The sequence below is a fragment of the Manacus vitellinus genome, unplaced genomic scaffold, assembly GCF_001715985.3.
Source record: "Manacus vitellinus isolate BGI_N305 unplaced genomic scaffold, ASM171598v3 scaffold_8_pilon, whole genome shotgun sequence".
NCBI lineage: Eukaryota > Metazoa > Chordata > Aves > Passeriformes > Pipridae > Manacus > Manacus vitellinus.
Genome location: NW_021940864.1, coordinates 17,690,768 through 17,718,617, shown reverse-complemented (window position 1 = coordinate 17,718,617; position 27,850 = coordinate 17,690,768). Strand labels below are relative to the sequence as shown.

General features: G+C 40.1%; 1 protein-coding gene across 2 annotated transcripts in view; it reads left to right on the top strand.

Moving 5' to 3' along the window:
* GLP1R (glucagon like peptide 1 receptor) overlaps positions 1-27,850 on the top strand; it is an 86,572-nt gene that overhangs the window by 19,973 nt on the left and 38,749 nt on the right. Inside the window, exons 2-4 of one of the 2 annotated variants that reach the window (XM_018085365.2) lie at positions 5,369-5,428; positions 8,709-8,805; positions 10,067-10,177. In XM_018085365.2, the coding sequence (XP_017940854.1) occupies positions 5,387-5,428; positions 8,709-8,805; positions 10,067-10,177 (250 nt within the window). In that variant the 5' untranslated portion in view covers positions 5,369-5,386. The remainder of the gene's footprint in view (positions 1-5,368; positions 5,429-8,708; positions 8,806-10,066; positions 10,178-27,850) is intronic. The other variant, XM_018085363.2, reaches the window with a different exon arrangement.

Here is a 27,850-nt window from a genome sequence, read left to right as displayed (position 1 = left end):
ATGTCCATCCCCAGAAGTGTTCAAAACTGAGTTAGATGAGGCTGTGAGCAATCTGATCTAAGTAAAAGATGTCTCTGCCCACAGCAGTGGTATTAGAACTAGATAATTCTTAGAAGTCTTTTCCGACTCAAACCATTCAATGATTCTATATTATTACAACATTTTTAGTGAAATGCTGAGTTTCTGTTCTAATAGCATAGGCCATATTTTGTTGCTAGATGTGTAGTGCTCTTCTCATCTTCAGCTTTTTAGCTTTCCCTGCTCCCACAATGTTCCTGAACTTTGCCTTTGTTCCTTCCATAATGTTTCTAGAGCTATGCCTTGCTTATCTGCCTAAAAAGGCGTTTAAGCTATTCTGTTCTTTTGCTTGCTCTGTTATATGACTACATCAATAAAAGTCCTCTTCTAAAGAGCACTTCACAAAGTGTATGTCTAGATTTGCAATGCACAGTAAAATCTGCTTGTATGATAACGTAATTCTCATGAGTGCTGCACTCTGTCTCCCATTAAAATTGTTGGATTCTGATCTTCTCTCCAAGAGTTTGTGAGCTATAGTTGCTTTTGAATTTTGCTGGTTTTTTTTTTGTTTGTTTGTTTGTTTGTTTTTCTGTGCCTCTGTGTAGTTGCTTGTAGTTTCTTCTGGCATTTTTGAGTGACTCATGTAATACATCCTTGACAGGAACACTTACCAGAACAGATGAAAGACACTGTAATGAAAATAACATTTTCTGGTAACAACAGCTGCCAATCTAAATGTGTATCTGCTTCAACTGTAAGCATAAGGATTCATGAGTCCTACAGTCATCAAAGAGGAAACATCTTTCTGGGCTGGGAGAGTCCTTCATGGGACAGAAAAACTCTGCAGGTTCTTGTCCCAGGTCTGTCCACCACTGAACACAGAAACATTAGAACCTTGTACCCCATGAACACAGGTTTGCACCACATTTTCAGACTATCTTACTTGACTACAGGAGTTTGATTTTATTTATTTATGTCTCTAAAAGATAATGCTAAATTCTGTAGTATGCTGAAATATTAGGCTTTACTTTATTCCCTTCATTTTGGGACTGTATACCATGCAAGTTGATTTATATCTTAAAAATGCTTGCTTTGACATCTGTCTCTGAATGCCGAATACTTTGTCTTGATCCAGAAAATTATAGGGGCCAAAGGAAATTTTTCTCGTTGAAATGCACCTTGGAAAAACAAAAATTTCAGTGTTCGGAAAACTGGTTATTTTCAAAGCACCAATGAAGGATCCCAGGACAGAGCTGGAGCGTTTGGCCCTGGAGTGGAAACCCTTGTGGTCACAGCTGAATTCTCCTGCCTGCTCAGACAGTTTACATATTTGGAATGATTTTTGAAGCAGTAAGTCAGCTGAAGTGGAGCTGCCTGCGCAGAAGTACTGAGAAACAGGAATGTGCCTTAAATCAGTTTTGAGTTTGTTCTTTAAAATGCCTTATCTGAGACTCTGGGGAGAAACATTCTGCGTTTTCAAACCTTTAGGAGATTCATATGCTTATTCTCTTGTCCTCAATCCAGAAAGAACAGGTTTTAAGAGTGGGGGAGGGGTGATGGCAGTGATAAGTGCCCTGTGCTATTATAGGCTGCCATGGGACTGAGCCTAGCCAAATCTTCCTTTTGAAGCTGTGCAGGTGTGTAGAAGAGAAAGAAAAATGCATGAGGGCAGGCAGGCCAGGATGATGGACCATGTGGTCCAGTGGTTATTTTCAGCTGAGAGAGAGAGGAATGCTGACATTCAGCCTCTGGTTTAAAACAAACAGAAAGAACAACAGCAACAAACACCACCAAAAGAAAAATAGTCAAGAGGAAAGAAATCAAGCTCCACCCAGGTATTTTTATACATACTCTTGTCTTTGACAGCAGTGGTGTTTGCTCTTTCAGGATGCTCTCTAAATTATCTGAAATACTGTTTTGAAGCTGCTCAGGCAGAGGATGAACTGCAATGGGGGGAATACTGTGTGTTTTGGGAAGTTATTGAAAGCCCGATGTTACTGTTCAGTACTGGAAGTCTGCCATCAGTCTGGGCTGAGAGGCTCTGATGAGTGAGGGAGAGGAGCGTCTCTCCTGTGCATTGATCAAATGTAGGTGTCTGATGAGAGCTTGCTCTTGCAGCTTTGAGTTCAGATATCATGAAACTTGAAGCAGTTGCAGAATAGGAGAGTATCCATGCATAGACAGCTGGTGGAACACTGTTCTCAAGATTTGCCTTTATCAAAGTCCTGAGACTTTTTGTTTATCTTGAAGGATTTATTGTAAAGTACTAGGCTGCTGCAGCCTAAGAGAAAGAACAGCTGGCAGGTGTCATCAGGGAGTTTCTCCCTGAATCTGGTACCTACTTTGAGGGAGCTCATTTGTTTCCCTATCAGGAAGAACGCTGAAAGGTTTCTTTTTCTGGTGCTCTTGAGCTGCTGAAGCCACTGGTTCATTAGTAACCAAGGAGCAGAAGCATTTACAGGAAAAGCTCGTAGAAGCTGGCAATAACCTTCCCTCTGAAAGAAAAGTTGTTTTGATCCTGTTTGTTTTTCATGAAGGGTGAGGAATTTGTGCAGAGTGATCCAACTGCCGATGAAGTATCTTGTAAAATATGACTTGGGAAGCAAAATTAATATTATATCATCTGATCACTCAAGCAGCCCTACAGAAGGGACCAAGAATAATGACTTTACCTCAGAGGGTCACTTAGTGCTGTGTAATGTCAGATAACTACATTAAACTCAATACTGGGCAGCATAATATGGGAAGAGAATTTGATAAATACAGAAATCTGGGGAATTTCAGATGTCCTAAAGTGTGATCTTATTTTATGATCTCTGGAAAAGGTATGACTTGGGTATGTTTAATGATGTCTTTTGAACTATCTATAATAGAGACAGCAGTGTAATTTTTGATGTACCTCCTTCTCCTTTGGCATACCTGCAGTACATGAAGGAGAGTAACTGGACTGTCAGATGTTGCCTATAATGGGTTTAGGTTCACTTATTACATAGAAGTTGAACTAAGCAGTTATAATACTGGGTTGAATATCTTCTCTTGGATTGGAGTGAGGGCTGAACAATAAACCCTGCTTCCATACTAACGTATTTCTAGAACCTCTTTTGGTTTTCAAAAAGCATTGTACTTGAAGGACTAATCTTCAGTGGGATTGCTTTGTCATGTGGTAAACAGTGGGTCAAAGCACCCTGTTAGTGTCAGCTGGTGTTGGGTATTTTGGCTTAGTGTTGAGTTTACGTTTTTTTCTGCAGCAATTAAGGAAATGTAACCAACCCTACAAACTGGTGATTGTAGCAGCAACATTTGTAGAAATTTTTTTACGATTTTGTAGTAACTCTAGAGAAATTGGATCTTGGCTGATGGGCTCAGGGAGGTAGTAGTAGCATCTTGCCAATCATATGCTTTCATATTTACTTCAAGTTAGAAGTGGATAAATGTGATGACTAATTCCAGGGGAAGGTGAATTTGTTCTGTCAGTAGCTAGTCCTGTTGCAATGTTGTGCTGTGCTACAGCCTCTATTTTTAAACTTCTGCTTATAGAGGGCTGTTGTGGCAAGCTGAAACATCTTGTTTGGGGGGAAAGCACTATCAGGAGGGTGACTGTATTAATTAATTTATTTATAAATTATATTATATATTATTAAATTATTTATAAATAAATTTATTTATTTAAGTTTGAAACCTGAAAATAATTCTTTCTTGGACAGGAGGAATCTCATCTCAATAAATGAAAGATGCTATTGGGTCCCAGGAGATTGTTGTGGGATAGCCATGTTGTGTTTTGCCCCATTTGGGCTGTGATTTGAGGACAAAACTAAATTCCAGCTTATGTCCATGCTATGAATTGAATAAACAATTCAATTAGCTCACTGCTGTGTTGGCTTTTATTGATGAAAACCTATATCTTATGTTACATAACAGATTATTTAAAAGATCTATCTTATACAGGAAAGAATGTTAAGTCGGAATGAGCATAAATCTGGTAATATGTAATCTTCACCTATCTTGGATTTAGTTGCTGTGCTGATCCTGAGCAGAATAGCCTTGAAATAATGTTGCGTTGGACTTTCCAAAAAAAGCAGTGAAATTTAAAAGTAACTTGCTGGTGCTTCTGAGATAAAAGGCAGGAAATATAATCTGAATCCTCTTCTCACAAGGTGGGTATGTCATATTTACTATCCAAGGGAAGAATACCAAGGCCATGCCAAAGTGTTGTTCAGTGCCAAGTTGGTTATCTTTTGCTTTTGAACACTATGATTAGCAATTTGGAGGTCCCAGTGGTTCTAAGATTACACTGCAGAATATACTGAGTTGGAAGGGACCCACAAGGATCATCAAGTCCAACTCCTGGCCCTGCACAGGACCATCCCCAAGAGTCACACCCTGTGCCTGAGAGCATTGTCCAAACGCTTCTTGAACTCTGTCACGCTTGGTGCTGTGACCGCTTCCTTGGGGAGCCTGTTCAGTGCCCAACTATCCTCTGGGTGAAAAACCTCTTTCTTTATATCCAACCCAAACCTCTCCTGACACAACTTCAAGCCATTCCCTCAGGTCCTGTCACTGGTCACCACAGAGAAGAGATCAGTACCTGCCCCTCCTGTTCCTCTCATGAGGAAGTTGTAGACTGCAATGAGGTCTCCCCTCAGTCTCCTCTTATCCAAGCTGAACAGACCAAGTGACCTCAGCTGCTCCTCATATGGCTTCCCCTCAATGCCCTTCACCATCTTTGCTGTCCTCCTTTGGATGCTCTCTAAGAGCTTAATATCTTTCTTGTATTGTGGTACCCAAAACTGCACAAAATATTCAAGGTGAGGCTGCCCCAGTGCAGAGCAGAGTGGGATGATCTCCTCCCTCGATTGGCTGGTGATGCTTTCCCTGATGCCCCCCAGGACATGGCTGCCAGGGCACTGCTTACTCATATTCAACTTGATGTGAGCCTTTAATGGCAAGGTGAAGTCTTGCTTGTTATTCTGAAATATTAGAAGCATGAAAATATTGTAACATAAGTGTTCCCATTTAAAAACAGACAAAGACAAAAGAAATACAAATGTAAGGAGGAATTTCTCATTCTATTGCATGTGAGGCCTTATATGTGATGATGGGAGAAGAGGAAAGAAGATAACCCCAGGAGTCACCAGCTGCTTATGAAGCTCTGAGAGCTCCCCCCTCCACTTTGATGCCGTTTCATGGTGTATTTTTCCTGCAGATTTATATTCTGTGTGCTCAGATTTCACTGTATTAGAATATTGCTTTTGTGGCATTAAGCACCTTGGATCTGTATGGATGTTGTTTTTGTTTCAGCAGAAATTGTTTCAAAGATGTTGAAAAGTGATTAAAATGCTTCGTTTTACAGTAGGTGCTATGAAGACAAATGATGGCTATGGAAAGGGGCTTTCCTATGAAGTTTTTAAGGGTTTGTAAGGAATTCTATCTTCAGACTGTTCAATGTGCTAATTTAGAGTGTTCTCTCTAGAGATTAATTACACTTAATTGTATACTTACACTGAGAGACTCCCAGTCTCTCCTCTTGCCCATCCTAATTTTTCTCCATCTGTTTTAAACTCCTTTGGCTGCACCATTACTCATCTCCCTAATGTTCTTCACCCATTCATGCCTTTTGACTCCTCCACCTTAACCAATCAGCTGTGCTTTTATCTTCTCCTCCACTATCCTTCTGTGATATATTTTCACCACAGCAAAACTACTGCTGTTTTTCCTCCTGTGGTTGAGTATGACTAGGAAAAAATCCCCAAACAAAGCCACAACTACATGCTTTTAGCAACAAAAATATAGTTCTGAGTTTAACAAAGCTACTTTTTTCCATTTGCTCCAAATTTTGGGTGCTGACCGATTAACCTTTGGCTTTTATATGTTCCTTTAGTGCTTTGTTTTGGAAGGAATTAAATAACTTTTCAAGAAAATACAGTATTTATTTGAGTAACTACTCACATGGTAAATCTATGGTACTGTGTAACTTGTGATTCTCATTCATGTGGGCCAAAAGCCCTTGGAAATAGAGATTAGCATATATTAAATGCAAGTTTAAGTCAATTTGTCTGGTAAGAAAGCATGGTATTTAGCTGAACCAGAGTGAACTGTTGCATAGAGAGAACAAATTATGTGGTCTTGGAATTTATATTTTATTGTCTTATTGCAACTGTAGATAACAGAAAACTGTCTACCAAATTCGTCTTATCCATAGAAAGGCATGTCTAATTATTTTACTCTTATAGGTTGCTAATCTTCCTGTTAGAGCTTCTTCTCACATTATGAAAAACCAATATAAGTAGAATGTTTTTACTTTTTCATTAAATGAAGGGATAGAGGCTTGCTTTTTCCTCAGCTGTAATTAAAGCTGGTTATTCCTGCATTTGTGAAGGCAATAGATGAAAGCTTGATTTAGCAAAAGATACTTTAAGGCTTGCTGACTCCAAAAGAGCAAATTTTCTTAATGCAAGCAATTTTAGGGTATTGTCAGGATATTTTAAAAGATAGAGTCTTGTTTCTAAATGAAATTCTGTATGCATCTTTATCTTGTAATGATTTTAAAAGCTGGATTTGGATTAACTTGATGCAGTAGTCATCAACATACTTGATCAATAGTTACTTTTTGGGAAGATGTGTGACATTTAGTGACTTCTGAAATTATTCTGAATCGTAATTTAAGAGTTCATCCAGAAAAGGTCCTTCTCATTCCTTTATTAGTGTTAACCTGGTGATGAGAGGATAGTGAAACAGTCCTGTGTAACTTCAATAACCACCTTTGTAAGATGAAGACCTTTAAATGATTCTATGGTTCTAAATTGCATATAACCTGAAAGTCACTTTTTAAAGACTGCCTGAGAGAAGCTACACTTTGAAAGCTGTTCTTCTCCTTGTACTCTGGTCATTTATCCTTTTTCAGCCTATGTGGATCTGTAAATGGCATTTTAGTTTTAGTTACTGATTATCTGTTTCTCTACACACACCTGTCGACCTAATTTAGGTGATGTTTTCTTTCCCCTTCAGGTATGTTGAGCATAGATCACTACATTAGAAGTCTGTGTTTCCATAGGCACATGGAGTTAAAATCCAGTGGAATCCATTCATTTTAGCCCAGACAGACTTTGCAGCATTTATTGGCATAGATCAGATTATTCAAATCAGGTGCACAGGGTCAGAGTTTCCAAGATCCACAGATTTGTACTTGTTTTGACTTCAGGGAGAGCTGGCTAAATTCTAAATTATGGCCACAAGGCCCTAGCTACAGGTAAGTTGTAGGTAGTTATCCTTGAAGCACAACACAGATATCTACTAAGTGTTCTATTTATCACATGTACAAGAGCACATTTGTAAGTAAATCTGATGGCTTAATCCAGGCAAAAGCATTATGCATATGGTGTTTGTTTTTTTTCTTTTCTAACACTTTTTTAATTGGAAGGATATAAATGAAGAGGACTTGAGGTGGCTGTAGTCCAAAAATATCAGTTCTACTTCTGTTCTTTTATACCAAGGTGATTCCACTAGTGTCTAAATTTTGGTTACATTGGTTGTAGAGGACAGCATTTGGTTTAGCTTTCCTAAAGTGCAATATAGTTTTAAAATTACTTCTTCAATTTAAAATAATTCTTCCTGTGCCCTGATTTTATTCTAGCCATCTGAGAAAGGTTTAGAAGCACAAGTGGAAAATAAAAATTAGCCATTGAAGGTGAGAGGGTAAAACTGCAAGGATTATTTACTCTTGTGCTTCACTAAATAAACTGATGGACATCTGGGATTAAACGAATGTACCCTCACTCAGTGTTAGAGTGTTGTACCACTACGTTCATGCTGTTGATTGTATGTCTGAGACATCCATGCTGGGCCTTTCTCTGGAAAAAGAAGGCTGAGTTAGCTGCGCTGTTAATCACTTACAGCCTGCTAATCCTGTCCATTACATTTGTAATTAAGTTTATACGAATCTGAAGAGAGGACAGAAGGACTGATGTTGCTACTTAAATGCAGTGAGTAAGCTGGATCTCTGTGAGGCAGGTGGGACATCTGCTAGGGTTGAGTGAGCAGCCAGCGCTGAGTTAGCTGCTCATTCTAATAATAGCTAATTTCCTTTGTCCTCAGTGGAAGTTTGTACATACTTTTCCCCTGCCCCCTCACTATTTGGTTTAGCTGATGGTGGAACCTGCAGCCTTTTAAAATGTGCAAAAAGGAGGTCCCTGTTCTTTCTGCAGTTTCAGGAAAAATATGCTGGATGCAGGGAAAAGCTGCTCAGGGAAGAAAAGATGAGTTGGAAAAGCTTTTATCCGCATTCTGGAAGACTACTTGAGGAATATCCGCTGAATACAGTGAACTAATTTGGTTTCATTTATGGGAAAGCAGAAATTCTGCTGTTGGAAAGAAAATCTCTACTAATAAAGGGCTTACTGCTGTCCCTATCTTTTCTTGAGATAAAAAAATCACATAGTTGGGGCATGTTCAAGAGAGCAAGGCTAGCTCAGTTTGGGTTTCAGCAAGGATATAGATATATGAGGATATAGTTTGTGGGTTTTTCAGTTCCTCGTGGTACAAATGGAAAGGGATTTCTATACAAATAGAAAGGGATGAGAAGCAATGCTGTTTTGTCTCTTTGTAGTCATTTTCACACTCACCTACTCAGTCTACATGAAAAACCATATGGCTTAAATTCCTACAATGTCTGAGACTCATGGTTTTTCTTTCAGAGTTCAGATGGGTCTCTATCTGAAGTTATGCAGAAGTGGAAGGAGTATCAGCTCCAATGCCAAAAATACTTATATGAGACACCCCCTATTGTTTCAGGTAAGCTAATTTGGTCAGGATAGGATATATTAGTTTTTAAAATGCATGATTACAGTAGCAAGGTAGTGATTATGAGCTTGAAAATACTTCTTGAGCTTACTTTCTGGTCCATTGCTTCTTTATCCCATTTGCTTCTGCCTGCTCTCTGTGGGACTCTTCCCTCTGCTGAGGAATCATTTCATAGAAAAATTTCATTGTAAAGATGTTTGTCCTTAGGTCCAGAGTGTTTTGCAGTGGCAAGTGGTGGCTGTAGCACATCAAGAGCCCACTAATGTAATACCCCTGTAACTTTTATAGGGGTCAAGGTAGTAGAAAATCTGGAACCCTGCTGTTCCTATTGAACTAGGAGTTTGTGGGTTGTAAAGGTGGTATAAATTATTTTGAGCATTGTAAAATGCTGAAATGGCTTTGGAAAAAAAACAAGTGACTTAAGAAAATGAGAAAGCAGCCCAAACACTATGACAAGCTACAATAATGTGCTGAGAACATCTGTGATGTGCCAGCATCATGATGTTTGGAGGACACTGGTGCCTTGTCAATGATACTCACAACTGGACACCATGCAGCCTCTCCTATGCTTCAGTGCATTTGTGACACACTCAAGAAAGATAAGATGGGTCTAAAGTTGTGTCTGTAAAGAATTACTTAAAAACTGTCAATATTCCTTGTCTTAACTGTGTTATTATGGCAGAATGAGAGCAGGAGCTGATGACAGCAATGGCAGGGACACATTCATCTCCCTCTGCTCCATTATCCTGTTGAGCAGTTGAGTGCTGCCCTCTAAGAATGACAGTTTAATAAATCTGAAGTTGAAATATTATCATGTTGATTGAGCTGTAGTGCAAAGTTATGGTTGTGTGTGTGTATTTCATTGATGGATCTATATATTAGGCTAGACTTTCCAACTGCAGGATTGTGAACCATTCTGAGGAATTTATTTAGTGTTCATAGCAAAAATTATTTTAATTAAACTGAGACACATAAGTGTGTAAAAGAGAAAAGATGGTAATGGATTAGTATTAATTTATCTTTCTTGCCAATTGATTTAGACTAAGACCCTAATCTGCTCTTATTTCCTGTGTGGGAATAAACTCTCAGAAAACTAAATGTCATTTAATTGCACATCAAAGCTTAAATGCATAATGCTGTTATGGCTTAAATGCATGTGTCTGTATTTTCTTTTATACTCTGCTCTTTAGTCTTTTCCTTCTTGCAGTATTAATACAAGTCAGTGGCACAACCCTCCCTTCTTTCTCTGCAGAAGGCAAGTTTTGCAACAGAACATTTGATGACTATGCCTGCTGGCCAGATGGACTGCCTGGCACCTATGTGAATGTCAGCTGCCCCTGGTATCTCCCCTGGGCTAATGCAGGTAAGAGCCTTTCCTTTTAGGCAGAGCTTTAAACTAACGCTGTTTTCCTTGCACAATCTTAGCAGGGATAAGACTGGCTTAAATGGCTGTGAGTGCAGGCAGTTTTCTGTAACATCAAAGTAGGAATGGGGATTAGTGTGATACACTCTATCCCTGTTTAGCCAGAAAAAATGAAAATGAGAGAAGAGATGGTTCTTAAAGGTTGCATTTAGTTTGGATTTTTTTTTTTTTTTCTCTCATCTGGTTTTGCTGCTTGAGTAGTATTTTATTAATAGTAGCTATTAATAAAATAGCTCTGTGGTGCTTGTTGAAGGTTATCTCACCATGATAATGGCTGAGATGGAAATGGAAAACCGAGATAAAAGTAACAAAGCTAACTGGTAGGTCATCCTGTAGTAGATACAGACAAACAGGTCTAAAGTTAAAGTGTTTTATGCTACTTCCTGAGCACAAACTTGTTTCTCAGAATGCTGCGAGATGAAGACACTGTCAGTAGTTGCAAAGACTTTTTCTCTATGAAGGACTGAATGTTGCCTTTAGATTTTACACCCTTATGTACATGTATACTTGAAGGCGACGTGTATTATATTACTTTGTCTAGTATTCTGTCTTTGAAACCAGTGACTTGTATAGCTTCTTCTTTGTAAGCACCCTTCCATGTTTTGAAGTCTAAATGAAACAGTTTTTTTAGCTAGCTACCTTGGTGAGGAGAATTGGCTTTGGACAGAGGATATTGGTTAATGAGTATGTATAAATCTGACTGATGGACATAAAAATGGTGTAAGTGTGGAGAACATGTAAGTGTTGGTATAAAAGGGCCTCAGGAATGACAAAGAAAAGGGATGGGATGGTCTAGTCAGAGATTACTTAGATGTGTTGGGTAATGTGGGGCCTGGGTGTAATACAAGTGGTATGAAATAAGGGGTGGAGATTGTTTTGGGTCTGGCTGTGTTGAAGGCAACTTCCTTTGCAGCAGCCCATTTTACAGCTGGAAGTGTTGATAATGCACCTGTGGCTGTTGCTGAACCCTCATCTGACCAAAGGGATATTCCCTACCACAGGATATTGTGGTTGGCAATAAAAGCTCAAGGAGAGGGGGAAGAAAAGGGTAGGGGCATTCAATGGTGGTGTTTTGTCTTCCCAAGTAATGGTTTTACATGCTGAGGCCCTGCTTTTCAAGAAGCAGCTGGGCATCTGCCTGCTGATGGGAAGCAGTGAATAAATTCCTTGTTTTGCTGAAGGGTTGGTGGTATGTGCAGGTGGAAGTCCCCACACTAATATGAGAATATCATCATGACAAAGGTTAAAAATTTACACTCACAGTAATACTGCACCCCTTATCCTTTCACTGCTAACCATGAAAGATTCTCCATAGAGGAGAATGTGGCAACATCCAGTCCCAGCTTTTCCCACTACCTCTCCCAGTTACTTATTTATCTTGACCAATAAGATTTTTCCATCTTACTTTCTCCCCCATCCTGTTGAGGAGGAAAAGCGGCTGGATGGGTGTTTGGCAGTCAACCAAAGTGAATTCATTGTTTCCACCATGGTAGCTCCAGGAGCTGTGAAGAAATCTCTGCTCTGGTGCCTGCAGTGTCTCCTCGCTTCCGCCTTCTGACCAGAGTGCTTGTAGGGCTGTTTCTCACACTTCTTTTCTCACCCCTCACTGCCAGGCAGTGTTTGGCTCTTCCTTGCATATGTTTTCCCTGAGGTGGCACCATCGTGGCTGAGGTGCTCAGCCATGCCCTGCAGTGGGTCTTTGGAACCAGTCACGTCCAGCATGGGACAGCTCCAGCCTCTCCTTGCAGAGGCCACCCTCAATTACCTCTTCAGCCTTGCCTGCTTTCTAAGTGACCTCAGAAGTTGAAATGCTGTTTGGTAATCCTCTTCAGATTGCTATTAAAGATGTTATGCTTTTAGAATGGGTAAACAAGCTTTTACAAATGTATTAAATTAATATTTACCTTATAATTCATTAACAAAAAATGATTGGATGCTGCAGAATTTCTTTCCAATAGTGCTATTCTTTCTGGATACCTAAAACTCTTCACAGAATTTAACTTTCCTTCTAACCTGTTTACTTTCAATTTTTAAGACCCTGGACACAGTTATTTGACTTCCAACTGCTCTTGAAACATCACTGCTGGAAAGAACCAAGGTTTAACACAGTACTGCAGGTTAATAAATTATTGGAATGTGCAATATCTTTCATACTTTTGGAAATAAGATTTTTTTTAAAAAAAATTAATTATCCTGAAAACAGTGTTTATTTCAGTGAAAAGAATAGCAGCATTTTGTAAACTCCTTGCTAGGGAGGATTGTGAAATACTTTAGAAATTCATTCAACTTATGGATGTGTTCCCTTGTTGTGTGTATTGTGCATAAACCTCAACCTCTGTTTTATCAGCGAGAAATAAGAATGGAGCAAGGAGGCCTTTCATTGTCTTAATATAAAACAAGAAGTTTGTATTGGTGCCAGCTATGCAATTTAGGAGCCTGAATTACCTGATAGTATTCTGTGACATATTGTGGAGTTGTGTTTGAAGTGAATGCTAATGAGCTGCCATGATGAAGAGGTAATGTCTTTATAATGGAAGATCTAGAGCAAGAGAAAATTGAACACCCTGTGCTTTAAAGTGGCCACTAAAGCATGCTTATTTACTTGTTCTTGCTTAGCCCCCGACTTGGAATTTGAAATAGATTCTAGCACTGCAGGGTTTCCATATCATCACCTAATGAAAACAGAGAAAATGAAAAGATGAGACCTTGTTTGGGGAGCACCTTCAAAACCTGTTCAGTGAAGGTCATCATTAAGTATGAAGTGCTTTGGCCAAGTGTACTCATTTAAGACTGTTCCTTTGATTAAGAGTCAGGTTTTCATAAAACCTTTGCTGGGGGACTTCATGTCATATCCCCAGAAGTCCTCTGGGGATTGAATTGAGTGACTTGAAACTGAGTGGAGTACTGAAATGGAGGAAGCATTGAGTGCAAGTCCCCATGATTTGACCACTTCTGTAAAAAAAGTGTAGAAGAGCTGGAAGCAGGGAAAGGTGACCCAGGAAGCATATAGAGACACTGATTGTTCAAAGATAGCATTAGGAAAGCCAGAGCCCACCCAGAATCTGACAAGTGATGTGAAGAGCAACAAGAAGGGCTTCTAAACAGATATGAGAGAAAATTTGGATCCACTGCTGAGTGGGGCAGGAGGATCTTGTGGCAAAGGTTGGGGAAATGACTGAAGTATTCGCTGCCTTCTTTATCATTACCTTACCAGTAAAACTTGCCTTTAGCAATCCCAGGTCACTGAGATCAGTGGTGAAGTCAGGAGCAATGAAGACTTATTCTTACTGGATGAGGCTTAGAATATGGAATACTTTAACAGGACATATACGTGTCCACAGCACTTGGTGAGACATACTAACAAGTGCTGAATGAGCTGATTGATGCAAATGTGAGGCTGCTCTTTATTATCTTGGAAATGTCATAACAATTAAGAGAGATTCCTGCAATTGTCACCAGTCTCTTCAAAAAGTGCAAGGAGACAAGTCTGTGAACCTATGGAAGATTTGCTTCTGTCAGTCCCCAGGCAGGTTAATGGAGCAAATAATCCTGGAAACTGTTTGCAAGCACATAGAGGACAAGAAGGTGATTGGGAGTAGTCAGCATAGATTTATGAAGCTGAAATCATGCTTGATGAACCTGATGAGATGACTAGACTGGTAGATAAGGGAAGAGCAATGGATGTGTTTATCTTGACTTTAGTAAGGTTTTTGACACAGGCTCCCATAACATCCTCATGGCTAAACTGATGAAGTTTAGGTTAGACAAAAGAACAATGAGGTGAACTGAAAACTACCTGAGCTGGTGGCCATATGCGGTTGTGGTCAGCAGAACAAAGTCCAGTTGGAAATCAGTACCCTAGTGGCGTACCCCACAGCTTGGTAGTAGTTGTATTAGGAAGAGCATCCCTGGCAGCTCAAGAGGATGATCCTTCCCCTCTACTCTGTAGGGCGTGACACATCTGGAGTGCTTTGTCCAGTTCTGGGCTCCCCAGTGTAAGAGAGACGTGGGCATACTGCAGCAAGTCCAGCAAATGATCATGAAGATTAGTAAGGGATGGGAGTGTCTCTCTTATGAGATGAGGCTTTGGGAGCTGGTATTCTTCAGCCTGGAGAGGAGAAGCCTCAGGGAAAATCTTGTCAAGGTGTATGTTTACAAACCGAAATACAGGAAATTTCCTTTTAAGATAATTATTTTACTGTGAGGTTGGTCAAACACCTCAGACAGGTGATCTGGAGAGGTTTTGGAGTCTGTCCTTGAAGAAGATGATGACAGTCTGACTGGACATAGATGTGAGCAACTTGCCCTCGTTCACCCTGCTTTGAGCAGGGTATTGTGTTAGGAAATCTCCAGAGTCCCTGTCTGTTGTCTATTTTGTACTTGTCTGTTATTAGCTTATTAAAAAAATATATTAATTCTTGGTAACTAGTTACTGTCAGGTGTTACAAATTTCTCTATATGTCAGCTAGAATATGAAATGACAAAAAGAATTTGTATGGTAAATGTTTGAAAAGCTGGAGTGTTCCTTGGTGAATTACAGGTTTTGCAAACTCGATGCTTTAATCTCTCTTACTCTGTGTACCACTCTTGTCCCAGTGGCTGTCAGTCTTGATCCTGCCCTTCTGCACATCTCAACAGCAGATGTGGCTCAGCATGTTGCCTAGCAAAGGGCCAAGCTGAAAATGTGAAGAACTTTTTACCTGCTGAGCAGGTATGTGCTGTGTCACTAGTCCAATTGCACATGACGTTAGTAGGTTCTACTTGCTGCCACAGAGGTGCTTGCCGAGGTGTAACTTTCTTCTTGCTCGTTTAATGGGGCAGCTTCTGAATCCCTGCCTGCGTTGTGGGCACAGTTCAGCAGTAATGCTTTCTCCAGGTCTTTGAATTGCTCGTTTATCTCCAGGTACAAGAGCAATTGCAGGGAGATGGGAATCTGTTCACTGAAAAACTTGGGAGTTAAACTGGTGTTCAGTGCTGTATGCCTGTTCAGGCTTGTGTGTATACAGACACTCAAGACCAGCCTTTCACAAGATGAATCCATGAATCCATGGAGGCCTGCAGGTCTTCTGTGCTAAGCAATGCATGCACTTGCAAGGTTTTTTTCTTACAGGACCACTTGCCTTATGATTGCTACATTCATCTGTCCTTTTTGAAAGTGCTGCTTGCTAAGGCAGCCTATAAAGTACAACAGAGACCATCAATACTGTCCTAGTCTTATCAGATCTCTTTAGAAACGCTGAGACTGAGACTTCTTTTTGTTGTAGTATTACATAGCAGGTGTATCAGCATCCCTGCCAGACTCAGTATTGGTGTGCTGTCTGCAAGGATGGACTCCAAGGGCTGGGAATATGTTTGTGATAACTGAATAGAAGAAAGATCACAACATTAGACCCTGATGTTATGCTTGAAACCATGTATCCCTGTACTGCTTGTGACAGGCAAGTAAATTAAGCCTGAATTTTTAGAGGAATTTTTGGTTTATAGGTTGCACTGAAATACTTGGTATTCATTTGTGGGTGTGCCTTTGAGATGTGACCTGAGGGTTGGGTTATTATGTGTTTCTTCAGTGGTACTGCACTGCTGTCTTTTTTCTGTCTCTGGTTGTGCAGCAAACTAGATCAGGAATTTCACCCAACTGAAATGTGGGTTTTTCTCCTCATTCCTTTGAGTCTTGTCTCTTTTCTTCTCTCATGCAGATCAGTTTTCTGATTGGTGTGATTGTAGCTGTATTAGTATTCATGTGCTTCAAGTGTATTGGTGGTTATATTATTTTCTTAGCAGGAAATTGTGAAATAAGAATTCTCAACTAAGAATAAGAGTTCATAAAGTCACCTGTGTCCCTTAAGTGCCATATAAAATACCTTTGTGCCTGTAGTGAGGAAGCCATTTGGGACAGTGAGAAGCACTGTCATTGGGGCAAATGGAAGGTGGAAAGGAATCTAATTCTGGTCAAACAAAGCACGCTGATCAGGGCTCTATAGTGAAATTCTTAAGTTTTCTCTTTGGGAAGACTTCTTGGTTTTTGAAGTATTGTTTTGAAATGCTTTGAAAATATGAAGCGAAATGTCTGGACTATCAGAACACACACATGCTTGACTTATGCCCTGCTTTGCTTCCTTACCCCCCAAAAGCCCCCAAAACCAAAGCAAAGCTTTTGCCTATAAATCTTTGAAATAGCAAACTACAGAAGTTTCAAACCCATATGAGCAATTTTACTCCAGTTCTCTTTGGCTTTCATTTGTTCTTATGCAACTCCCACTGTGGGCAGGTCTTTACAGGGAGATACTGAGTAGCAGGAGGGAGGTTATTGTTAAATGAATTGTTCTGCTAAGTTGCCAGCACACGTCTTGGACCGCAGCCAAAGCTTGTTGAAGGCAAATGTCACTTACTTGTGGCTGACAGAGTTGAAGCTTTTGCTCCCCTATGTGAAGCCTACTTAGGTTATAGTAGCATTGAAGTTACACCGGGTAAAGTTGGCACACCTTGCTATCCACATTGTAACCAGTGAGATTATGGCAAGTTCTAGAGACGCAGATGTCTCAAAGTTCAGTCAGTGCAGAAACTCCAAGGGGAGCAGTATTCCTTTAAGGGATGGTGGGCACCTTGCCTCACTGTCACTGGCTGTGTGCTTTTTCTTCTTACCTTCTTATAATTGAAGGCTGGCTGCCAGTAACACCATGTGGATTTGGAAACTGTGGAGCTGCACAATTCATCTTGCAATTATGCCTCCTCTGGGGTTCTGATATTTTATTGTTTAATAGCACTAAATCCTTTTTAATTAAAAAACCTTCCAGAGGTAGTAGTTTCAGACAAGAGTTATGTGAACAGTAGCCACATCAGTTGCTCCTATAGGCACTGAGCAGCACAGAGTCTGGCTGCAGACTTGCATCAACCCATGTTGATGTTACTGGGATCTCCACTCAAAATCTTCTAAAATCTTTGAATGCTTTTTTCTCAGCTTAGGGCCTGTCTATAGTTTTGAGGTGTCTGACACCTGAATTGGCTTGACTGCTGATCTGTATCTGTATTGGCATCATGTTATGGCACTGTAGTGAATTTTGAAGCAGCCTCCTGATTGTCTTGCTTGCTGTGACTGAGTTAGTTCGAGCAGTTTTGGTGTCTGTTTCTTTGGAGTAAATGAAACTAGAAGCTGTGCCCCAGGAGTGCATTGGATTCTTTTCAGTCCAGGACCTAATGATTTGTCTGTACTACTATGAAGTCTTCCAGTATGACCATACATGGACCATTGGAGGACTTCTGAACTACCAAACTCTTATTAAATCGTGAATGTTTCTTGTGCCAGGTAAAGGGCCAGGTGGCTTGTACGCCTTTAAATGATGTCGTCCATGAAGCTTCAATGCTTTGTGATTCCTTATGTTCTCTAGATTCACTTTTCTCCTAGTTTGAAATCCTTTTCTTTGTTTAACTAATAACTTCTGTTGTCATTCACCTTTGCTGGAATCACTTGTCTCCTGTAATTCACTTTATTATCTGTATTATCCTCTTTTCACTACATTATGTGTTACAATACTGACGCCTGCTCCTTTGTTCTCCCAGATCATCAGGCAAAGTACAGCCTGGGGACCCCTGGAAACAACATTACTGTTCAGCCTGTGACGTGAAAGACCTGAAAGTCTCTCTGGTGGGAGAATAACCCAGCAGTAATATCAGATCTCTGATAGTAACCTTGTGGCTGCCTCTGGCTACTAGAGGTGCAGTCAGTCTGATGAAATAGTGGAGATCTGCTACCACAGCTGTACTTCACACAATAATTTTGCCTGGTCACAGAGCATGAACCAAGCTTCATGTGGGGCTGTGGTAATGCAGAGATCAGAGACCAGGTTGCTGCTTCAGAGTACCTTTAGTTGCAAGGATACATCCAGGTCAGCTTCTTCTCACTTTCCCCCGCTGTAATCTACATTTGAGATCCTCTTTCCAGCACTCCCCGTTTGTTCGCTGGCAGAACTTCTTTACCTGATGTGTCTTTAGGTAGGTGTGGACGCTGCATGAGGCTTTGGGTGGAAGTGGGGCATTACCTTGGAACTCCAAAGTGCCAGAGGTTAGCAGTTTGCCCCTGAGGATTTTATGCTTTTTTTAAAGCAATTTCCCTGGGGCTATGAGATAGACAAACCTTGTGGTGCAGCAGAGATGATGGAAATTGTCTGCACAGTCCCCACCCAGCATTAGTCTCTGGCTTCGTCCTGGCTGTTGTTTAGATTGTAAACTAATACTTTCCTTCTTGTGTGGTGTCTTCCTCTACCCAAAAACTGTAATGATAGATTTATACAACTATAATCACATCATATACTGCAATATTGCAGATCCTATTCCCTGCTATACAAGCAGCCAAAAATGTAAGTGTTGAAATGGATTTTGTTTGGGATCAGATAGTTTAATCTGTGATTGTTGTGTCCACCAAGGAGAAGGGCTGGGAAAGGAAACAGAACCTTGTTGTGTTTGTCAAGGTGTTGCCACAAGTGCTTTGTGTGTATGGCATGCTCAACCATGACTCAGGTGAGAGAAATTTTCAAGTAGACTTGTGCCTCAGCAGGGATTTTGTTACTGACTGCAGATGGGGTGGCTAGTAGCACAGTGCCCTCCCCACAGCAGAGTGCTCTGGGCTGGGCAGGTGGCAGCATGGTGGGGAGAAGGCTGGTGGTAAGCACTAGTTTGGAGTTGGAAGCGTAATATAACTGACTTTATCTGTATGTCTTGCTCAAGTGTTGTCCCATGAGCAGTGTGATGCCACTGGTGTCCTAGGCACACCATATGTGGGCCACATCACAAAAAGATGCTTGCTTTAGCTTGTGAGACCTCCTATGGGTAGTGATGCTGCAGTGGTGAAACTCTACTGTTGCCTGTGAAAGGCAGACCGAAGGAAACAATATATGTTGTTTTCTAGAGGGGTTTATGGAAAGTCCTACAGGCAAGGAAGCGGACATTTGTGTTGAGTTTTCTTTCAGACTGTTTTTGAAGTATGCGCATGGCAGGAACATTTTGTTCAAGGTACCAAGTTAGACCTTGTCTGGTTTAATCTCTCTCATTTTTTGTTTAATCATCCAGTTTCACAGTTTGAGATAGTCTAAAAACCAAGGTAGCAGATGGCTACGTGAGTGAATAGTTAAAGTACCTGCTTGTCTTTTTACGTGCAAGAAAATAAATTTCACTTCAAATATTGGATACGGTGAAGATGATTAGACATTTATTAAACTTCTTCCATTCTTTGCATTAATAAAACTAAGCTTCCAGAAAGCTCTCCATAATGCTGAAAAGGGGTGTGACCTTTTTTCAGTGAAAAAGATGTTGCTTTGCATTTGCTAACCCATAAGCAATTCAAAATTTATACTTCCTTGCACTATAAGCTGTCTCAGGCTAATTGGCAATTTCAGTTTGCTTAAAGTAATAATAAAATCTTAGCCTTTCAAGTTCACCTCTGCCTGTGTTTGCCAGTCTCCATCTGGTAGTACACCAGAGAACTCTAACATATGTTGTTCATCTCAAGGGTAGATGTAGGGACTGTTGGCAGAAATAATTTTTGAAGTAATTAACAGATAGATATTATTAACATGCATTTATTTTGGACCATGTGGCAATGCCATTCTCCATTTTATCAATTTTCTTTAAGCAAATGAAATATATTTTTAAATAAATTGCTGGTGAACTTCAGATTGAGCTGCATGCAATAGAGCAGTGGTTTATGACCTTTCAGCTGGACTGAGATGTGACTGTCCTTTGGGGACAGTGAAAAGCTATCTACTGATTCCTCTTCTGCTGCAATCAAAATACATCAGATGTGTTACAGAACACAAGGAGACTTTGCATGTGACCGGATACTGAAGTGTGTGAGTTGGTGATGGGAGCAGCTGCATGTTGTTCGTGTCAGGTTCATCTGGTCACCTGAGGCCTTCTAGGAAGAATTAAGTTTTCTATATTGCTGGACATAGTATTCATGCTGGACAGCCTTGCTGTGGGATATCAGCTTGCTGTGATATTTAGAGCAGATGGCAGGACTTCATGTTTTCCAGCAATTTTTCAGTTATAACTGTATCATATTTTTGTTTCTTTTAAAGTAGTTCCTTGAAAAGTACTGTCAAGGATGTCAAGGCACACCTCAGCAGAGACTTAGCTGAGCCTCATCCTGCGACTGCTTGAGAAGTTTCCCTCAGCTGATCTGACCATGAATAGGATATGAGAAAGGAACACAATTAGATCCAGCTGCAAGGAAGTTACTGGACTGTCTCTATGCCTTGCCCATGCTAGTTGAACAGGTAGCTAGACAAGTTTGAGCTTACCAATTACCTTAGGCTTCATCTACGCTCTCAGTACACACTTGCATAACTGAAGTATATATTATCTACTCACTTTTATTGGTTTGCAGTACCAGTATATTCTTAAATGGAGGGACCTCAAACCTTTCTTCACATTACTTACACTTCAGAACTTGCAGTTTTTAATTGCAGTGGACAAGGAGTAAACTGAACTAATTAACAGCCTAGATAAACACAGCACCTGTGTGTGCTACAAAATTAAATGCCTTGCTGAAAGCAGCTTATTAATTATCGGGCTTGCTTAAATGTTGCTAATTAGTAAATTACTGATTTTCCCCTCCCCTCCCCCCTCAAAGTCCCAAAAGATGGGGTAAAATATGAATGCCTGATCTTAAAACAGCATAGGTGGAGAGCAACTTGCTTCAAGAGCCATATGGCCTGCAACTCACTTCTTCCTCCCTTTTTCAGGAATCCCTGGCACTTCTTTTTCCCAATACCCTCAGTTAAATTATGGTGAAGATACAACTTAGTCTACTTATAGTTTTATATAGAAGTAAGTGTAAAAACAACTCAGTCTTTGCCTCTTGAAGTTATTAACTCTCTTTGAATTTTTAATAGTATTTTCATTTGGTAGAGTAGTCATGTAAAGAATTTGTACTGCCTTAATAGGTGTCTGCGTGTAAGTAGTCTAATTATAGAACATCCTCCCTTTCATGCCATTTCACAAATGCAGCTTTAACGTGAAAATGTGCTAACCTATACAATGACTGCACTTCCTAATCATGCACCTGGTTTTATTTGTTTAGCAGTATTATCCTTTCCCATTTGTGTGTTTTGTTGGTAACTTTTGCCTTGACAGTTTTCTGTCATACACTAGATTTTTCCCCTGAGAGACCTAGGACCCTGCTATGAATTTTGAAAGTGTGTCTAATCCTCCTCAGACATGCTCCAAATGGTAACTGTCAGGATTCCCATGCAACACTTTATTTTTCCTTTGAATAAGGACAAAGTTTTTCTGGGCAATATGTTTATGAGAGAACCTGGGTACATGACTAGTTTGACAATAATAATGATGGTTGGTGCCTGGGCAGAGTCGTCTGACCCTTCTGGTTCTAATTTACTTTTTGACAATTGGAATGAGCAGAAATGAGCTAGGCAAAAAAAGGATCAAGTGTTCATCAGCATATTTCCTCTGAAGGCAAAAAATTGGCTTTCACACACAAAACCTGCCTGATAATTGTCCTGGAGCTTGATGAAGCAGGGCACCAATAATTTCCTTTAAGCAGAATGACAGCATGGGTAAAATGTGGAAAATGTGTTGGTGTGGCTGATGAATGATAGTGGGCCTCTAATCTTTTAAAAATGTGAGGTAGCGTTGGCAGTGGATATTCAAGGAAAGGATTGTGCCTTGGCAGGAAAAGCAAAGTTTAAGTCAAAAGGATTTTATGTCCATCCAAGTACCTTTCAAGCAATGAAAATTGAGTGGAAACAAAAATGAGTGGAGAACTTGGGGAAGATTACCAATAAAATGGTGTAAGAGATCCCAATTTTGGGTTGGGTAGGTCCCAACTTTAGGTTGGAGGGTAAGAATCAGTGAGATTAATGTAAGCTCGGCTTTGTAATGGAAAGGTAAATCCAGACCTACCTGCAGCTTTAGTGACCTCCAGTCACTATTGACAGAAAAGATGGTGTTTTTCATAATAGAAATGACTTGGTGCTTTCTTCATTATTTGTAAGAGCTTAAATTTAGTGGCTTACAGGTTTGTAGAACTCTGCTTGATGAGATTCAACAAAATCAAACTCTGTTTTAAGGCTGATGTTTTTCAAGAACATTTTTTTCAAAACATTAGTCTGTATTTCAGTGTGTGGATGAGGAAGAGTAATATGGCTCCTATGCTATTGGTGATATGACTCTTGCTGCTCATGGGGATCAATTCCTTATATGTGCTCCCTGGACTTCCTTGAGTTTGTACCTACTGTCTCCAGAGGCTACATCAGTGTGGAGCAGTGTTCCTTTCTCTTTAAATATTGTGTGACTGTTGGGGCCAGATGTGCTTTTGGTATGTGGGCTGAGCGGGACTTCTTGTGCTCTTGTCAGCTGCAGTAGACTCCAGATCTGAGAGCAGAAGCTCTTAATTGACTTCACCTCACCTCACCGGTTGGCTGGAGGAGGAGATGCTGCTGGGGTGCGATGAGGAAGGCTGAGGAACAGGCTGGTGAGAAAGAAGATTTGAGAGGCCAGAGTGAAGTTGCAGTTTTAATTATGGTGTTTTTGGAGAAAGGCAAGCCCAAGTAGGAGCTGAGAGAGAAATAGGAAATTGTGTAATGCTTTCATACATTGTAATACAGCACAGAAGTAAGCATTGCAGCAACAGGAAGGGCTGGAGAAATTAGCTGAAGAGGAGAACCGAGGAGGGGAATGGAATTAGGGGAGAGAAGAATGGTGTGACAGTAGCTGAAAGGAGTGGGGCAAAAGAGGCAGAGAAAAGAGGAACAGTTCAGGACAGGAAGGAAGAGAGATGTAACAAAGCTTGAAATTCAATTATCAGTTTTCCCTTGTTGTATAGCAGAGAAATCCATTGGCCAAGCATGGGGATATCTTGATGTGGCCCAGGGCAGTGTCCTGAGTGATAGAAGTAAGAACTGTATTTCTTTTTATATTTGAGCTCGGTGGGTTTGGGGTTTTATTGCATAATACTACCTACAGGGGAGAGACATGAATGAGAGGAGCCCTGCAGAGAAAGACTTGAGGTCGATGGTTGATGGAAAAACTCAACATGAGCCAGCAATGTGAATTCCCAGCCCAAAAAGCCAACCATGTCCCAGGTTGCACCAAAAGGAGCATGGCCAGCAGGTTGAAAGAGGTGATTCTCCCCTTCTACTCTGCTCTTGAGAAGATCCCACATGGAGTACTGCATACAGTTCCAGTGCCCCCAGTATCAGAAGAAAGTGGAACGGTTGGAGCAAGTCCAGAGGAGTGCCATGAAGTTGATGAGAGGATTGGAGCACCTGCCCTATGAAGAGAGGCTGAGAAAGTTGGGGCTATTCAACCTGGAGAAGAGAAGGTTGCATGGAGACCTTAGAGCAACCTTCCAGTATCTGAAGGGGGTCTACAGGGAAGCCAGAGAAGGGCTCTTCATCAGGAATGGCAGTGATAGGACAAGGAATGATGGGTACAAATTGCAAGAGGGGAGATTCAGGTTAGATATTAGGAAGAAATTTTTTACTGTGAGAGTGTTTAGACACTGGAACAGGTTGCCCAGGGGCATTGTGGATGCCCCAACTGTGGCAGTGTTCAAAGCCAGGTTGAATAAGGCCTTGACCAACCTGGTCTGGTGGGAAGTGTCCTTGCCCATGCCAGGAGGGGTTGGAACTAAGTGATCTTTAAAGTCCATTCCAACCCCTTAACATTCTATGATTCTATGAGGATGCAGCTTATATCTGTAACACAAAGTCTGCAGAGAGTGTAAGAGTGATGTTTGAGGAACTCCTTTAGCAGTTGATACAATTTCTCTTTAGAGCTTCAGATGCTTTAACTCATGTATAAGCTTTTAACCAATGCCAGAGTGCACAGCTTGCTCTATAAAAATGTCACTCTTCAGTCTTTGAAATGCATGAGATGCTTCATTGTATTTGTTCTGCTTTGAAGTATCCACATTCTTTACCTTCTGTAGGTAGTGGGTAATACTTGTGGAATTATAGTCAGCTCTAAATGAAGTTTGATGGTTTGAGTTCCTTTTTATGACATGTTTTGCAGGGGTCTGTGCTGAAAGTGTGCCATTCTTTAGGATTTTTTTGGACTATCTTTATAACTGTCCCGTGAGACATGATAAATTTAAGATTATTGAATAATTAGTTCTGTATACCATTGGTTTGAGGATAACTAAATACCACTAATTTCCTTCTTGCCAAAGATTGACTGTTTGCAGCACCTGGCATTGGTTTTAGCCTTCAGGTTCTGGAGCTTTTGCGCAGAAGCAGCATCAACCAACTGGTGTTTATTTGCATGTTTACTTCCTTCTTCCTCCTAGCTACGCATATTTAACATACTAGTTGTATGTTGGTTTTTCTCAAAGTTGTTTTTCCTAGCTTTAGCTCAACAAGCATTATGCTAAGGATTTGTCTAGTTGTTTCCTTTCCTTTTAGCTTGTTTTTTCCTTTCACTGTCTGCATGTTTGTTTATTTAGGAGTGGGTTTTGTTTATTTTTATAAGGCCTTAGGGCATGGGCATGGTAAAACAGATCCCCTCCTCTGCTCTGGGAAGACTTTAGTTGTGTCTCTTGCATCCTTTTAAGTAAACTTTTTATTGCATAACTTTGTTGCTTCATTTTAATATCTCTGAGATGGCTTCTATTAACTACATTAACCAATCCAATAACTTTAAAACACAAAACCTCTTAGCACTGTTTTTCTAAGTTTATTTTACATTAAGCTACAAATCACGTTTGTTGCAATAAATTTATTGTATTTATTCTGAACAAAACTTTTAATGGTGCTTTTTGGTACAATACCAAACCTTGACAAATCTGTACCGTTATCATAAATACATGTTTTTCATAAACTGCTTCCCTTTATTACATTTAATTCACGTATCTTTTATAGTCCATAAACACTCTTTATTGAAAACCTGATGCACACATAACATACATGCATGCTTTTTTTATTTAAGTGTATTTCAAAAAATTGTTAGGTGTCTGTGTGGTGTCTAGCATAGGTAATACAGCCTCAAAGTTACTCTAATTAAATGCTTGGAGGGTATAACTCCTTTTAGGGTAATGCTCTGTGTTTAAAAAACAGTATTGTTTTTCAGACAGCTATTTTAAATTTTACGAGATATCAAGTCCTACCTAATGATGTATAACTTTGCAACTTAATGAATGCTTTATGGTTTGGCATAGTTCTGTTTGCTCACACAACCTTTATTGGCCACCATTATGTGAGTAGTTATTAATGATGAAGCTATAGTCTCTGTATATTTTTTTTACAGATTTTATTCCTTCACTACGAAGAATGGGTTTACTTGTGAGATATGTAGTAAAGGGACCTCTTCTCTGCAGGATCATTGCCTCATTAACTGAGGAAGTTTGTTCTGAGTGAAGCAAGATATTGCAGAGCTGACAAGGATGATCTCTGCACTAGGTGAACTGAATATGCCCATGCAGAACAAATTTTGGGGCTGCATAATTATCTTTATTGTATAAATCTGACTTTTTTTACGTGACTAAAATATGCTCTTTATTTTTTGGGTCATCTCTGTACATGTACAAGATAATAGCCCTTAGTGTTCACTGGGGAGCTGAATTGTTGGTAGTCTTTGAATGGACCATACAAATCAGAAAATGCTGTATTTGATATAGACTTGATTCACTCTGCTTAAATATGATTTGACATTTCACGGTAGTAAGGATGAATAATTTCACAATAAATTATCTTCCTCTATTCTGAATAAAACAGTGGATTCTGTTGGAAAAAAAATGTATGGCTGTATATGTAGAAACAGTATTATTGGAAGGAACTAAAATCCATATAAGTAGCTTGAGCTTAACACTTCCTAATTCAGGAATCTTTAGTGTTGTTGTGTTAATGTACTTTCAGAAGGAATATTTTTAAATAAGTATTTATATGCAGACAGTATCCCTTGGGTGATACCAGTCAGCATTGTCTCCATCTGCAAAGACTCTGACTTTGTGCTTTTGATAGCACAGCACAGGATTCAGGCTCTGAGGATTTCTACTGCATACAGGGTGGGATGTGCAGCCTGTTGCGTGGCCTGTGATTGCTTAATAGGACCTTCTCTTGCTCCGTGTAAAGGTATTTGTTAGGTCTGCGCAAGCTCACCTCAGGTGATCAGTGCAAGTTCTTGCTGCAGGAAGAGAATAATTTTAAGTAATGTTATATGGTTTGGGTAAGAGGTGGGGAAAGAAATTCAAAGACTGCCATCACTAGGGCCTAACTTGAAAGATCCAAGAATCCCTCCAATCTCTTCCAATAAAAAACAATAGTACTGCAAAGAGGAGTGACAAGAGGAGCTAAAAAAAATCAATACATCCACACTCCTACAGAGGGACGGACATGAACTTACACAGACCTAACAGATACCTTTACACGGTGCAAGGGAAGATCCAGCTAAGCAAGCACAGGCTTTTTTCTTGTCATTAATAAAGAAAAGGAGTTGAAATGACTAATACACTACAAGGGAAGAGAAATAGTGGAAAGGAATACTAAATTAAGTACCTATAGTTAAACTGCCTGTTGAGGTAATATAATTTTGGACGATGTTCGGGTAGGCTGTGAACCCAGCACAAAGGAACATTTTGATAAATGTGATTATTGGGCAGTACTGCGGGCTGGGGCTCCTCTGACTTCCTGGAGGCTTCAGGATCAGGCTGCTCCCTACTGTTGTGTTTTCAGCTGCATGAGTCCTGGGTTTAGGATGTCTTTGCAGTAAGCAGCACCAGGGTTGGGGCTGAGTGACAGTTAGCAGCAACTTTTACAGCCAAGAGTCATTCCTTTCAGGAGAGCGTTGCCCAAGTCACACCAAGTGATAGCTGAACAAAGGCTGATGATGGGGGCACAAGCTCCTAAATTCTGATAAATTGTTGTCCCCATCAAAGGGCAGGTTGCTTATTTCAGGAACAAACCAGTCTGCATTGAAGACTGTCGTGATGCTCTCATGCTGCAGAGGTCCTTGTTTTATGGAGAAAATTGTTACCTTTTCCAAAACAATTCCCCTGCTGGAAATAGAGAATGGATATTAACAGAAGAGAGGTCTATAATACTTGACACAGAGTAGACAGACAAAACCGCAGTCTCTTGTTCTTCTCATTCTCTCATCTCTGTGCCTGAATAGAATTGATTGGCTAGGACATGCTGTAATTTATTTTTACAATGAATAATGTTCCAGTTTATCCTCAGGAACAGTTGGGTGAGTAATCTCACACTGACCTTGACACCCTGATGTTGTTAAATGCAGATGAGGTTGGCTGTTTTAAACAGAGAAGTCACTCAGTTTGGGTTTTTTTTCTAGCAAAAAGGGACTAATAAATAAATGTTTGTGAGCCTCTTACCCATGTTCTCCATATGTAAAAGTATTCAAATACTTATAAGATTTGATTTGATTTGATTTACAAGTTCACTAGATAGATATTATTAACTTCAGTGCTAACTCTATCTTTTGTCAGCTTACAGAGTCTGAGTTTTGGGCATCAGTCCATGTTTCAACGTGTAATTCTAATGAGATGTGTGATTGACACTGTTCAAATAAACTGGTCTCATTAAGCTGCTGTTCCAAAGGTTGTGCAAGTTTGTGAGTGCATTTAACTTAAAGGTTAAATAAAATTGGATT